At 36.0% G+C, this 16,613-nt stretch overlaps 1 protein-coding gene across 3 annotated transcripts in view; it reads right to left on the bottom strand.

The window, feature by feature from the left end:
• Positions 1-16,613, bottom strand: part of NBEA (neurobeachin) — a 441,196-nt gene that overhangs the window by 400,957 nt on the left and 23,626 nt on the right. For all 3 annotated transcript variants that reach the window (XM_088140729.1, XM_088140730.1, XM_088140731.1), the window contains exons 2-4: positions 4,246-4,477; positions 596-696; positions 44-139 (exon numbers count right to left, since the gene is read on the bottom strand). In XM_088140729.1, coding sequence (XP_087996855.1) covers positions 44-139; positions 596-696; positions 4,246-4,477 — 429 coding nt within the window. The remainder of the gene's footprint in view (positions 1-43; positions 140-595; positions 697-4,245; positions 4,478-16,613) is intronic.

Raw genomic sequence — 16,613 nt, 5'->3', positions numbered from 1 at the left:
ATTCATTTTTATTATGAACAATAAATTATTGCTTAAAACTTACTGCAGCACTGCAGCCTGGAAAGTTGAAAAAAGTGTCAGGGCCATGCCTCTGTGGCATCTGATTAAGGACTGACAATAGCTTGACTGCATGTCTAGGCTATCAAAAACAAAATTGTACAATTATTTTATTGCATTTGTTAGATTTATATCCCACCTCTCCTTCAAGAATTCAAGACAGCATACATAAAACTCCCTCCTCCAATTTCCCCCAGAAGAACCACTCTGAGAACTAAATTGGGCTGAAAGTTATAGGCTTAAAGTTACCGGTGAATTTCCCTGATATGTTTGAACCTGGGTCTCCCCAGTCCTAGTCCAACACTATAACCACTATGCCACCAGTATCTGTAATTATAGTTAGATGTTAATTTTAATCACTTTACAATGAAGCTAGTATCTAATTTTCCAAATAGAGTAGAAATTCATTTTAAAGAAGTTATCAGAAGCTGACTTAAAATTAAAAAAAAAAAACACAATTTGCTAAATGTTTAATTTCACACAATGTTGTGCCTTAATTAAGCAAGTCATAACTATATTTGCATTAGCTACAGCTTACCCAGATTCCATTTTCACCACGAAGCATGCTGAACAAAAGCTTCAGTTCCTTAACGGTAATGCTGTAGCTGGCAAGAACCCCCAACATATCAACGAGAAGATCTTCAAAGAAAAATAAAATTACTCTAATGCTTCCTTAAGTAATATAAGTAATATTTCACAAGTACAAACTGGATTCACTGTAAAAACTAACAATTCTGAATGCTAGGTTTCCCAGCAATTAATACCGTGTCTTGCAAAACTCAGAGGAATCATGATAAGCCCCAACAATTCATTCTGAGGTTTCTCAGATGTGCCATGACAGAAAGCCCAAACCACTAGTGCAATTATTTGGGCAGATGAAAATTTCATATTATGAGCTTTTCTGTTCTTTTCACTAAACAACTTCAGCAGCATAGAAAGGTTTTCAATAATGCAAGAAATATTGTTCAAAAGAAGAATCTTCACTACTTTATCAGGTTTCTCAAATGATCATTTTGTAACTATATGGAAGCTGAAAATTATCACCATTAACCCTAACTTGAAGTAGGAATATTATTTTTTTACTCTTATTTTTTGCTATTATACTTACACGTAGTCCTCACTTAACGACCACTTGTTCAGTGACCATTCAAAGTTACAACAGAACTGAATGGGTGGTACTTACATCCGGCCTCATAGTTGCAGCCATTGCAGTGTCCCTGTGGTTGCATGATTGTGATCCAGGCGCTTGGCAACCGGTTCGCAATTACAACATTGCAGTGTCCCATGGTCACACGATCACCATTTGCAACCTTCACTGCCAGTTTCTGACAAGCAAAATCAATGGGGAAGCTAGCAGCAGGTCACAAATGGCAACTATGTGACATCGCGGGATTCACTTAACAACAGCAACCAGATGTGCTGGAACTGCCATTGCTAAGCAGTGCAGTCATGTCATGTTGTGCTTTACAACTGTCACTTAGTATGGAAATTCCAGTCCCAATTACCATTGTTAAGCAAGGACTACCTGTACTTATATTCAGGCAGTTATCCTTATCTCTGGCTCTGAATTACACATTTGATTCTTACATCTAATGATTATAGGGAAAGGATATAATGTGTAGCTTTTCATCCACAGCTGTGCCTGTTTCCTCCCCCCACCACAATTCCTTGCTTTTCCTTCTTTTCTAAATTAGACTTTATTAAAGATGATTCTCTTCATTAAAATTTCTTCCATCCCACTGGATCAAATAATAACAATCAACAGTAGTTTATTAATTTGGGAAGGAGCAGCAGGGATGCATCGCATAATCTTTGATTACTGCTACTTGGCATTTATAGATTTTTTATTTTTTTATTTATTTTTTGGGGGAGACACCTAGTCTCACTCACTCACTTTGTCTTCAGTATGATCCAGATAAATTTATAATTTATTAAGTCTAATGGCACTCTTCTCTGAAACATGGAATGTGAAAGAGCTGGGTTCTCAAACTAAACTGAGTTGAAAAATATGGGAATTGAAATTGCTATTTTGTAGGAAATACATATTTTTCCTAAAGGCAAGCAATTTTATAGAAAGCTGGTGGTGAGGAATGGTGGGGAAGAAGGGTTTATGTAAGTAGTAACTCTAAATTTACAAGATGTGTTGCAACTTTAATTAGTAAATGTTCTAAGATGATTGTTGAAGATCTCCAGACTAATGTTCAATGTCTAGTACTTCAAAATGTATATAGATTACTACAGATTTTCCAGAACAAACATGCAATTGTTTTTAACAGCTGAACACAAAGAAAGTTGAATATATAATAGTTGGGAATGCTTTGAATCAAATTTTGGATTATTTTTGAAAACATAACACTCCATCACCCAAATAATATTGTTAAATCCATAACACTTTCCAAGAAGCATTTCTGAATTTAACTGAGTGGATACTGAGCATTTTCTTGCTCCTTCTCAACAAGAATATACCTTCCTTTCTTCTCCACTGAAAAACTGTTTTCAACTAGATTATTTCCTGATATCTCATTTTGTGTAGTTAAAGCATATGATGGAAATACTTTAATTTCAGACCATGGTCTTATGAAGCTTATTGTTTTATTGGTAAAAATCTAAATATATACTTTAAGTGGTCCTTGAATGTATATTTGCTGAATGATAAAAATGTTATTAGGGAGGTAGAACAGAAAATGGCATAGGATTTTATTTTTCATATTAAAAGGGACTTAGTTATATCTCTTTGCTACTGGACAGCATTATCGCATTTACTCAATTATAAGTTCCTCATATAAAAGAAGCAAAAAGTGGCTAAAATTAATTTTTTTAACTCTTTAGGCATAGCATCTATTTCTTAGAAATTTAGATCTTTGTTCTTTACAAAATATGAGCTTAACAAATTTTATGCTTCTAATTTTTATTATGGTACATATAGAAATTATACTGGAGAAAGGAAGTCCAGTACATTATTTGTCTTCATACTTCAGAATTTCACAATGTAATATGGTAGCATCTATTGGCGATAAAATTGGAATAAGCATAGAGTACAGACATCATTAATCAAAAATGTTTAAATTTTATTCTAAACACTATAGTATCAATTCTTCATTAACAGAAGATGAGAATCTCACATTTTTAATTCATGTTTTTGGTTTAAATTAATATAGACAAGTCCCAACAGTTATAGTTATTCTGTAAGTCAGAGTAAATCAGATTCAATGCCAACGGGTCATAGTAATAATTTAGAAAAGCATAAGGACTCCTTTATGCTGGCATAAGAATTTCCAGGAAGCTTTCTCAACTGGTAAATATAAAAATATTCCCTGTTTTGATGCAAATTAAAGAAGATCTCACTAGATGCTCTAGAACTCCTCTTAGTATTCATGGTAAGATAAATGTAAAGATTAATTTAACACCAAGATTGATTTACCTTCCTATTTTTATGTCATTCATCATTTTAAACAACTTTACAACACACGAAATACATTTGAGAACTGCATCCTATAAGTGTTCACTGTGAAAATTAGTGGCTAGAACAGGAATGTCATATTCAGTTTCTTGGTTCAAATCAAGAGTTATTATCAGACCCCTACTGAAATCCTGACAAACGTTGGGATCCTTGTTCTTTAGGACACAGTTCAATATCTACATTTCATGGTGTAAGACATTGTGGAAACTTCTGGATCACATATATATTTACACATTAAAAGCTTATAATATACCAGCTAAATCTGCATTTTAATTTTGTTTTTTGTTTGGTGGGGGAGATTTTTGATAAATACTAAGTCCCTCACAACATTATAATTTTCATTCAAATAATCCTGAGGGAGCAATTTTTTAAGCATCTGCAGAGTTAAAAGTTTGATTTACTTTGATTACAACTCCAAATTCAGATTGACAAACTTTTTTCTGACTAAAAATAAACTGAATACAAACTTCCAAAATTATATTTTTGAGAAGATAAAAATTTTTAAAAAGAGTCTGAGAAAATGATCTCAGCAATAGTCATAATCTACAGACATATTTCTTTAAAATATATAATTTCATGAATTGCAAACTATTATGAATCTGGGTTTTTTTAATCCTCAAACTATATTTCCTCCACGTGTGTAGATAATGTACTTTAATAATTAATTAGTCCATACACAATGTTCCAAACATAATCTGGATTATGATAATCTATTATATGATTTATACCTGCAATCATATCATCCACAGTACTCATCTTCAATAGCACTTGTTCAATTAAACCAACTTCTGTGCTGGTCTGTAAATTCCGGACACTTTTACGAAGGATGGCAGTGAACATACTCCAAATTTCTGCTTGACATGTTACATCACAGTGCTCTAAAAGTTCTGACATGCATGTTATACTTTCTGCATCTTGGATTATAAAGTTCATCTCTAGATCAAATTCTCCACCAACCAACTGAAAATTAAAAAAAGAAAAAAAGAATGTTAATTTACTAAATCTTTACAAGATTCAGGCAAACTAACTCATTATTGATGCTTATAGAATACTTTGTGATCTATGAAAATGAATGTATTCTTAAGGTATTATCTTCAAGATTTTCTTTATACACTGTCTTTCAAGAGTTGCAACCTAGATGCTTACTTGTAAAATAGTCTGATATTAATTAAAATATATGATGGTAAATTAATAGCATAATGACAAATTATATTTTAAGAGCATAATGTGTATATCTATGATCATATATACTCTAGAATGTGTGACAAAGGCTAAAGAAATTTTTAAACATAATTCAATTTCTCACCCTTCCTATGCCAGCATTTTCAGACTAAAACAAAAGAAAAGAATTAGATATGTATTGTCGAAGGCTTTCACGGCTGGCATATGATGGCTGGTGTGGGTCTTCCGGGCTATGTGGCCGTGTTCTGGAAGTTTTGTTTCCTAACGTTTTGCCAGCACCTGTGACTGGCAACTTCAGAGTGCAGGAGCACAGACAGGAGCAGTTCTCTCTGTGCCCAGGGTGATGTGACCCTTTTGTGGGTATTTATACCAGTTACTTCCTATGGGATAATGAGTACTACGAACAGATGGACGGTGTCGCTATGGGAAGCCCCCTGAGCCCAGTCGTAGCAAATTTCTACATGGAACATTTTGAAAAACGGGCTTTAGAAACCGCACCCGTTACCCCAACAGTCTGGTTCCGATTTGTGGATGACACCTGCACAATTTGGAGTCAGGATGAAGAAGACCTAGAGAAGTTCCTGAACCACCTAAACAGCGTCCACCCCAATATACAATTCACCATGGAAAAAGAAGTGGATGGCCAATTCCATTTCTAGACAGGTTGGTCATACGCAAACCAGACCTCAAATTAGGACACAAAGTCTACAGAAAACCCACCCACACAGACCGGTACCTACACAAAAACTCCAATCACCACCCACGTCAGAAAAGAGGCATTATCAAAACCCTCATGGATCGTGCCAATCGGATCTGCGAAACCCAATTCCTAAACTCTGAACTTAACCACCTTAATTGGGTCCTACAAGTGAATGGCTACTCCAAGAATGAAATAAAAAGAGCCATCAAACCAAGAAAACAACATGTGACTGAAGAAGAAAAACAGCCACCCGCCAACAAAGTATTTCTGCCCTACATCAAAGAGGTCACAGACCGCATGGAAAACTGATGGAAAAACACAATTTCCAAACAATCTTCAGACCCACCAGAAAAGTACAAGAAGTGCTAAAATCAGCAAAAGACAAAAGGGATCCCCTCACCGCCGCAGGAGTATACCGCATACCATGCAGTTGCGGGCAAATATACATCAGGACCACAAAACGCAGCATCCATACCAGGATAAAAGAACACGAAAGACACTGCAGACTACAGCAACCAGAAAAATCTGCAGTAGCTGAACATACTCTCAAGCACACTGGACACAAAATCCTATTTGAAAACACAGAGATACTGGACAACACCAACAGCCACTATACCAGGCTATACCAGGAAGCCATTGAGATTCACAAATACCAGCACAGTTTCAATAAAAAAGAGGAGAGTCTAAAAATCAACAAAACCTGGCTACCAATCCTGAAAAATACAGCCTGCAAAAGGTCAATGAACTCAGCTCATCCACCAGGACATGTGAACAATTCACACAATGAACTTGCTAATCACCCCCAGCAGCCCCTCGTTAACAATTCAATAGAAGAAAAAACCCTGCCTAATCCCCAGGAAGATACACACAATTCTGACACCAAAACAAGCAGCCACTCAGTAACCCAACTCCCCCATACACCCCCAATCCCCCTTCCCCCCCCAGATCTCTATAAATATCCACAAAAGGGTCACATCACCCTGGGCACAGAGAGAACTGCTCCTGTCTGTGCTCCTGCACTCTGAAGATGCCAGTCACAGGTGCTGGCGAAACGTTAGGAAACAAAACTTCCAGAACACGGCCACACAGCCCAGAAGACCCACACCAGCCAATTAGATATGCCTAGAATATTCCTAAGGAAGCTGACTTAATGTAACTTCCTCAATGGCAAATTTTAGATGCCAATAAACTCTGTAAACTATTATTTACACTTAATACATTTTCTTCTTTTAATTAAAGGAGCTTTTGTTATCAGAGAAAAAACTTCTATATATTCACTTATTGAGGTACCCATTTTACTTGTTTGTAGTTTTTATTTTCAAGCTTGTATCTTACCAAGCTCAAAGTAACTTTAATAAAATAATAATTGTCATAAAAATCATAAACATTCCATTTGGAATGTCATTCCAAAACAATTTTAAGAAACATTAAAATAAAACCCATAAACCTAACCTGAGCCTTCATAAACCCAATGGTAAAAAGAAATGAGCAAAACTTAATTTCCAAATCCTGAATCAAATTAAATAAAAAAGTGTAGTCTTACCACTCTTTACAAGAGACCCAGCACAATATCCTTTACCTATTATCCTCCTTTCCTTTAGAGTTATATTTAGAGACCATAATCTTTTTCCACTGAAGAGAAATAAATGATAGGCTCCTCCAGCCCAGAATCACTCACAATAAGAAAAGCATCAGAATCAGGATAGGTGCAACACTTTAAAGCAGCAAAATGTTATTATATGCCATGATTATGGATGAAACACAGGCCCTGCTTTTTCTGGAGCAGTGAAACACTCTGGATCTCACTTAACCTGGAATTCTGTGATTAGGTTTATAAAACAGAGAAGCCTTTACAGCTGCCTTTTCTGACCCATTTTTTCCCAACTAGTGAATATTCTCCAAGAGACTTCGGGTGCTCTGGTGCTGATAGCTGTTAAACTCCGGATGTCCACAAGAACATGCATCAAAAATCTTATGATCATTAAAATAAATGGAAAAATCAAAGAAAATTGGAAAGTCACAGGGGAAAAAAACACAAAAAATCAAAGAAAAATATCGTTAAAAAGGGTAATAGGAAAAAAAAACCTCTCTCTTGCTTCACTATTAAATGCTTATTTTTATGAAGAGGAAAGCACAAAGAAAATTGCTTAATGGAAAGATAATAATTTGTTCAGATTGCATAATTTGATTATTAATAAGACAAAGATAAAATCTTTTGAGACTTATTTCACAATGGCTTAGTCCACCTAACTGGTAACAATATCTTCAAACAAGCAGCATATTAAAAGAATTGCAGAAATTAGGGGGAACAGTTAGAGACTTGACTGAATTTAAAAATCTTATAATATGTAATTATGAACATCTGCTGGGACATATTTATAAATTGCTGGTGAAGTATGACTCAAAAACCAAACAAATCAAAGACTGTATGATTAAATGGATACAGAATGGAAGAATATTACACATACACCCAATATTATGCTTAGAGAAAATTAGAGTTCAGATCTTCACAGTAACTTGGCCCTTCCAAAATAAGTGAATAGTTTGTCATGATTGATTGTCTTGTAGACTTGGTTGAATGTTTGGGAGTATTGTCTACGCGATCCACTTTCAATTATGTTTCAGCTGACAGGTGGCCTGACAATCTTCTATAGAATTATCTGATAGAAAACCTAATTCATGCTTTCTTCAGTGATGGCAAGTCTGAGGCAGCAAAGCATCTCCAAATGGTGATACTACCATGTCCATACTTGAAAGGTGGTATGAGATTCTTATTGTGGAATGCAGTGTTTTATGCCAGATATAACAATGTACATATAGCCTGGAAAGTTCTACTGTTGACTTATCTGTCCGTAGAACTTTCCTCCAGAAGTCAGAAAATGCCTTTTGGCAAATTTTATATGTTTATCTTCTTAACTCTCACATGAATCCCATTTTCAACCAGATTGCTAACAATGCAGTCATTGAACACTGACTGTAGCCAATGTGAAAGAAGTCTGAAGATCCCTGGATGTTGGTTTGAGATTCATTGTGATTTCCTAGAGGAATTTACACTGTGCCCTTGCAGTGATTTTGACAGGACAGTCACTTTTGGGAAGATTTACTCTTGTCTAAAATCCTCTCAGTTTCAAGATTTCATCTATGACTATGTATTGCTGAAGCTCCAGGGCTTTAGAAATCGTTTTCTAATTTTTTCTATGACTTTTTTTAGAAATTTATTTTGAGCACGGAAAGAAGTGTCTATAGACCCTGTGTGGTAAGAAATCCATTGTGATGAAGGGAACCAAATTTGGTAAGATTTATATAGGGATAAATCAGGCCCAAATCAGAACTGACTGTTTATGAAATAAACAGCCACCAAATTTTGGCATTATTTGTTCACTCAGAGATTCTTTATATATCACTAGGACCTTAATTAAGAGAACTGTACAGTGGTACCTCGGGATACGAACGCCTCTACTAATGAACTTTTCGGGTTATGACCAGCTCCGGCCGCAAAAATTTACCTTGATGTGCGAACTCCGCCTCGGGGTATGGTCATTTTTCCGCCCTGACACGTGATCCGCGGCCATTTTTCCGCCCCTGACACATGGTCTGCGGCTGTTCTCCTGCTGCGCCACGCCCGGCCGTTCTCCCACCGCGTTGTGCCCGGCCGTTCTCCCGCCGCGCTGCGCCCGGCCGTTCTCCCGCCGCGCCGCGCGCAGCTGTTCTCCCGCCCCTGACGCGTGGTCCACGGCCGCCAGAACGGATTAACGGTAATTACATTGAACCTTATGGGAAAATTTGCTTTGGGGTGCAACCAAATTCGGAGGGCGGAACGGATTAACCGGATTTACATTGAGCCCTATAGGGAAATTTGCGTCAGGTTACAACCAACTCGGGATACCTCCAGAGTCACGGAACGCATTAAGTTTGTATCCCGAGGTACCACTGTATATAGTGCGACCAAAAGCTAGTAACAACACAGCTTTTGTAGAAAGCATAAGAGGCAGGATAAGTTCATGCCATCTGTATTACCTAATGTATTATTACTACATTGTTGTCTTGGTTTTAATATTGTTTTATTGTTGTAGTTTATCAGGAGCCCATGCAGATTATGATGATATATAAATGACAGAAATAAAGTATTTTTTCATCTCCAAATCCTATCTAACCCACTATTTAGAATGAAGCTTGGTAGCCCAACTCTCCTATTTATAAAGAAGGTGTTGAGCATAATAAGCCATGAGATACATTTTTCAAGGGCTTACCTCAATTATTAAAAATAATGATAGCATCCAGAAGCAATTTTATTGGTTAACTATCTATACTGGTTTATGTACAAATAAAACAGTCACCACACAGAATCCATCCACAGGTATTAATACTGTCACAGAAAAAATGGTGCCATGAGCATTTCACAACAGTCTCCAGTGGCACATATATTAATGTATATCCTTACAGCAAGACTGTCAATACAATTGCTTTTTTTATTTTATAAAAGCTTGGGCTTAAACGAGATAGTGTTTTAATTTTCAAGCAACTTTCACATATCTTAGCATATTTTTTTAATCAACTCAGAAGAATAAAACTCCAGCAACAATAAAACCTGAAAGCAAGAAACTAAGTTGTTCATTATTATCTGTCTTTATCACTCTCTTTAAAGAGTGATTTTAACACTTCAATGCTTTGCATGAAATAGGCTTGATTAACTTTCATTTCCCAAGGTTTTAACTGTGATCTTCATTTTCAAATCTGTATATAGCTGTGCTTGTAGTAAGTAAAGAACCACAATGTGATATTGGATGTTGTTCTATGTTTCACATTTGCCTTCAACACCAGTCTTCATCCTTTTAATTCAAAGCCCTTTCCTCTCCTTGAAAAACTATGTCCCCATCTACAAGCAAATCCACACAACTGATACCAGTTCCTAAACACAGTACAACCCAGTATCTTTGGGGAAGCTGGAGAGAAAGAGGTAGCTCTACATTCTTTGCTATTTATATGTCCAGAGCCTTTTCCTCTTCCTTCAACTGAAGTTCCTCACCTTATAAGATTTTTAGAAGCACCTTTGGTAGTATTTGCAAATGGACTTGGTCATAAGTATTTAGTAGGTGTTAGTCTTTCCAGCAAAAACAACAAAAAACAAACAAAGCTTTGGCATGTCACAGCTCTCTTTATCGGACGCAAAATGTATAATTGTGAAAGAAAGAGAGTACTTTGAGAAAGAAGTTGAAAGGAGATGTGAGACACAGAATAGTTTAACAAAATAACCAAGCATAACCATTGCTTTCTCAGTAATATGGTGTAATAAGAAAACTTGGTCTCTAATTCCTAAGAAATAGTGATAAATCTTAATTCTAGTTAAACACTTTCATAATGAAATCAGTATCTCTTATTATCTTTTATTCAAGAATGCCATTTTAAGAGTATCCTAGATGGCTGAAATGTTTCCCGCTGGTTTTGGATATTATTTCTGATGTCAAATTTGTATTGATTTATCCTTCTACACAGACACTGCCCAGTTTATTTAATGTAAAGTGTCATGGGCATTGCCAACAGTTGATGGCATATACTACACTGGAGAAGTCGAATCACATCAAATCTTTATTACAGTCATAGACCAGCAAAAACTATATAAATGTGACATATAAACAAACACTGGAGAAGAAGCAAATATACATTTCCCTGAAGTTATGATTGATGTTACAGATCCTGTAGTAGTGTTTTCACAATATATATAAAAGCATAGTTGTCATCTGGATTTGCCACAGGATTTGGTTCCTATATCTGTTTCCCTGTGGCATTATATATTAGAACATCACACACTATTATTACTGTTCAAAACACATTCAAATTATTATCAGTAATTTATACCCCATCATGGACAATGTTTTCCATTCTCAAGTTCTGCATGGAAGTCCCATGCTGCATACAGATAGCTGTGCAACTTGTTAACCACTAGCAACAGAGCACTAGGTTCAAAACAAGCTCAATTTAATTATTTCCTCATGAAACATTCAAGATTACTGATCTATAGATCAACACGTTTTTAAAATTATATTATTACTATTGTTGACGTTGTTATTGTTCCTACTCCTGTTCTATGATAAGTTTTATCCTTATGAAAAATAGGGACAACAGTGCTGCAGGAAGTAAGCATTTACTTTCTCCCAAATTGGTAGGTACAATCTGATGGTGATGACACAAATCACTAGAAAATTCGTTCAGTTGATTTGGAACTGAATTTGTATTGCACACTGCAGGAATCAAGGCAATAGAGGAGTCAGCAGCATTCAGGGATGATGCACAACTGTCTCTTCCACAGCGGTGCACTCAGGGAATTTTTCTGGAAATTTTTCTCTGCCACTCATAACCTTATTCAACCCTTGTTTGAAGTTAATTTATTTTACCAGCTTCTCCCCACACATCACATTTGGTTGAGTTCTGTTCAATTTTCTCTTTCACTGAGTGGACAAAGGAACAAAGGAATCAGATATCCTTAACTTGATTACTAATTAATAGGGAAGATTTACTTGAAGAAGTAGCAGGAACATTGGAAGAAATGCTGGAGTTCTTCATTCTACAGAAGACTAAACCTGACCATAGCCAAATATATATCAGTACTTCAAAATAGCACATTTTAATAAGAACAATAAGTAGGGTCCCAGGGAAAAGAGCCTAATGGGAAAAGTAATTCAAGATGGATGGCAGTTCCTAATGAAAGAGATAACAAAAAGGGCAATTCCAAGAATTCAAATGAGGAAAAAAATGGAGGAATGCAGAAGAAGCTAGTGTGGCTACACTCAAAAGCTTAATGGAGAGCTGAAAATAAAAAAGCCATATATAAGAAATGAAAAGGTTACAAAGGAAGAGTATAGATAGGTAGCTTGGGATTAGAGAGCTTTTCTTAGGGAAGTAAAAGTTCAGAATAAGCAGAGGTAAGTGAAAGCCACTAAGATCAACAAACTGAGCTTCTTTAGTAATGTTCAGAATCAAAGGGGAAAAAATAAGAGTAATTATACCAGCTACTCAATACATATGGCAAAATGCTAACAGATAACAAAAGAAATACAGAGCGAGCTACTGAACTCTTATTTTAGTTTAATCTTCTCCAACAAGTATCTGGTCCATCAAAAAAGCTACAGGAAGGGGCAGGACTGAAGCCTGAAATGGGTAGAAATGTGGTAACAGAATACGGCTTTAATTAATATAAATTTCCAACGCTATATTAATTGCATCCTATGGCACTAAAGGAACTAGCTGGCTGAATCCTTAATGATTACTTAAAGCCCACAGAACTGGTGAAGTGTCAGATGACTGGAGGAAAACAAATACTGTCCCTATCTTCAAAAACAGCAATAAGGAAGATCCAACAAACTGCAGATCAGTTAATTTTCTTGATGGTGAGAAGATTCTACAGCAGTGTTTCTCAACCTCAGCAACTTTAAGATGTGTGGACTTCAACTCCCAGAATTCCCCAGCCAGCCATGCTGGCTGGGGAATTCTGGGAGTTGAAGTCCACGCATCTTAAAGTTGCTGAGGTTGAGAAACACTGTTCTACAGCAAACCATAAAAAGATTGATCAATAAGCACCTTAAAAACAATACAGTATTGTAGAATGAATTTGTCAGGAACAAATTGAACAGACCAATCTTATCTCATTTTTTGACAGGGTAATTTCCATAGTAGATTGAAGGAAAACTCTAGACATACTATAACCTGAATTCACCAAAGCATTTGAAAAAGTATCCCATGATAGGCTGTGTTGGAACTGGTAGAGTGTCAGTAACCAATACATTCTAGAATTCCAAAACACTAGACCCAAACTATGGTGAATATGAAAGTGATTTTATTAAGTATTGATTAAGAGAGCTACAGAGGAAAAAGAAAGTATACCAGTCTATACCTTTTCAGCTTGTCAGGAACCTTTCGAGTCAGCTGGCAGCTGGATAGGACCTTCCCAGGTCTTTCGGTCTACCCCAAGGTTCAAAGTGTCTGGGATCTCTGGCCACCTCCCCCCCCCAAAGGACAGAGAATATAGATATACCAGGGATAGCTCGGTGGCACATTATATCAGTGACTTGGTCATAACTCAAACAGGTGACCTAATTCCAAAGATGCTTTTAAGTAAGACATGTTCTCTAGTTTTCAACACCTAGAGATAATCTGATGACAAATCCTGTTAATAACTTGGGAGCTCAGACAACTGACCCACTGCCAAAAATATTTTACACAAGACATTGTTTCTAGTGCTTACCTTCCCCTCTGCAGATATCAGATTAGGAAGCTCATGCTGTAGAGTTCTTGGTGTTCTCTCTCTCTTTTATTAGAAACTTGTGCTGTTATATTTATCTTGATTGTTATAAGTAGCAATACAGATAAAAAGCTCACTAGTGAGGGTGATTACATAACAAATTGCAACAATTTGTTAAGTAACCCTTTCTAATAATGGGTGTCAGGTATTTATATGTGCAGAGGGAAAACTACATCTCCTTATCATTTCTTCCTCAGTGACACTACACGCTTTGATTAGCATACAAATTAAGTGTGGGCTAAATGGAACAACAATTAAGTAGATAATAATAATAACAACAATTTATTGAACTTGTTCACTGCCTGACTCTTAATGACTATAGCCATCTTGAAAAGCATACTCATAAATGGCTACTCATTATTGGAAAGTGGAATCAAGTAAAGTGCCACAAGGATTTTCAATGTTTTTACTAATAACCTGGATAAAAAAGATGAATGACACAAAATTAGGTGGGATACTTAACATAATAGAAGACAAAAATAAAATTCAAATCTATCTTGATAGGTTAGAGAAATGGCCACAAAGTAACAACATGAAATTCAACAGAGGTAAGACCAAAGCTCTCCATTTAGAAAACAAAAATCAAATGAACCGAAAAATCAAATGAACAGATGGACAATCCATGCATGTAACATTACTTATGAAAAAGGCCTTGGACAAGTACTTGATTGCAAACTGAGTATAAACTAACAAAATGATGTAGCTGCAAATATACCAAATGACAATTAGGCTGAATCAACAGAGGTATAATTTCAAACTGACAAACTCATTCCACTTTATTTTGCTTGGGTGAGACCCCACCTCAAGTACTATGTCTAGTTTTGACCACCACGCTAAAAAGGATTCAGAAAAACGCATACAGGTTCAATAATGTGCACACGACTGAATAGGAAACTAGAAACTGTCCTACAATGGAAGACTGAAGGAGCTAAATTTGATTAACTATGAGAAAAGACAACTGAGATGGGGATAAGATAGTATCCTTCAAAAATCAGAAAAGTGGTCATATAGAAGAAGGTCAAGATCTGATCTGAGTACAAGACCCAGAATAATGGATTTAAGTTACAGAAAGGCAGATTCCAACTGTATTTTTTAAAATTTATTTTATTAAATGTATTATGGCTGCCCACTTCAGAAGGCTTACAATATTCAATATCCAATACAATTAAACCAGTTAAAAACATGAAACTAAATATGGCAGCCCAGACTAAAAATAAACAAAACACATTAAAAAAAAATAACCACACACATAAAAACACAACAGCGGCTCTACAGACATACTACCCCCAGCCCTGGAAACAGAGCCAGGTCTTAAGGGCCTTCCAAAATCACAGAAGAATTGACACCATATCATATATGTATATATATGTATCATATGTATACCTGGGAGGATGCTGTTCCAGAGGGTAGGAGCACTGATAGAGAAGGCAAGGTTCCTCAGCCCCACAAGACAATGTTTAATTGAGGGGATGTGGAGAACGTCCACTCTGACCGAACATATTGGGTGGGCAGAAACAATAGGTGGTCTCTCAGATAACCAGACCCTATGCCATGAAGGGCTTTATAGGTAACAACCAGCACCTTATTATAATATTAGAAAAACCTACTTATCATTAAGAGCAGTTTAACAATAGAACAGATATTACCTAGAGAAATAATAGGCTTCCCTTTGCTGGATGGTTTCAGAGGCCCAACAACTGTCTCAGATGCTTTTAGTTTCCTGCACTGAGCAGAGGGTTGGATTTGACACTATCCTAAGAGATCTCTTGCTTTACTCCTATGTGTAGATGCTACTGCAATATTTTTTATGTCCCATCACATTTCCAATAACTTCATACATATTTAATACCTATAGCAAAGCAGAACTTTCTACTATTAATTATTAGAAAATGAAAGTTATAGTCTTTGCAAAGAAACTTAACATTTGAATGACCCTTCTGAATACTATCATGCTTCTCTCTTTGTTTATGTAACAGTTCTTGTGTATTTCTGCCAAGGTCAACTCCTTTATTTTCTGCAATGCCTTTATCTGGTGCCCTCCCCCTTTCACCTGTTGTGTGGCACTATATAAAGAGCCATGGAGATGACCTCTGACAAACTATTCAGAGAAGGTTACAACATGCTTTAAGCCCCAGAAACAGGGAAAGTCTTAGTAAGAGACTCAGACTGGCTGTGCCCTAACCCTCTGGGGTATTAGAGGGGGAAAAGGGAAAACACAGGCGTGCAAGATTCTGTTCTGATCAACTTTTGGATTCTGTTTCCTGAACTGGTCAAGCTCAAAGGACCAAAAGACAGGAATTTCACATCCTATGTCCTTTTTGCCAGTAGAAAGGGAATAATAACAACAATAATAGAAAATAAGCTCTATAGCACCGGTTTTCAGCTGTTAGAGTGTGTGAATAGGAAACTGACAGTCACTGCTCTTTGGAAACTGAATAAAAAGTACAATATATAATTCAAAATCAACTATCTTAAAAATAAGAAAAAGAGTAACATAAAACATAATTTCCACATTCAAAAACAACTAATGATAATCTCTTTTATCATTAAACCAGAGCTCCTATAATTACACAGGATAGAGAAGTAAATAGGAACTTCATAAGATTCTGGAAATAGAAGTATTGCTCTCTAAGAAATTTGGGAAACTTTGCTGCATACAGATCCGAAATTGATCAAATCATCTGAACTTACACAGACAATGGATACCAGAGTCAATAAAGAAAATTTAAGTATACAGAAACTAAAAAAATAACCTTTAAAATTCTAATTAGACATTTACCTATGTATCCCAACTAACAGTTCCTTGAACTAGAATTTCATTTCTAATTCAATTTTATCTGCTTTCTGGTTTCTGGAAATTTCTAAACTTAATCTGAAACTGAATAAAGAAGAGTTTTTGCCTTTTCCTTCTCTCAATC

Source organism: Python bivittatus, unplaced genomic scaffold, assembly GCF_059951505.1.
Source record: "Python bivittatus isolate LINGU-HERP-01145 unplaced genomic scaffold, Pbiv_v1 ctg000340_np1212, whole genome shotgun sequence".
NCBI classification, from domain to species: Eukaryota; Metazoa; Chordata; class Lepidosauria; order Squamata; family Pythonidae; genus Python; species Python bivittatus.
The sequence above is the reverse complement of the archived record's forward strand: the minus strand, read 5'-3'. Positions and strand labels throughout refer to the sequence as shown.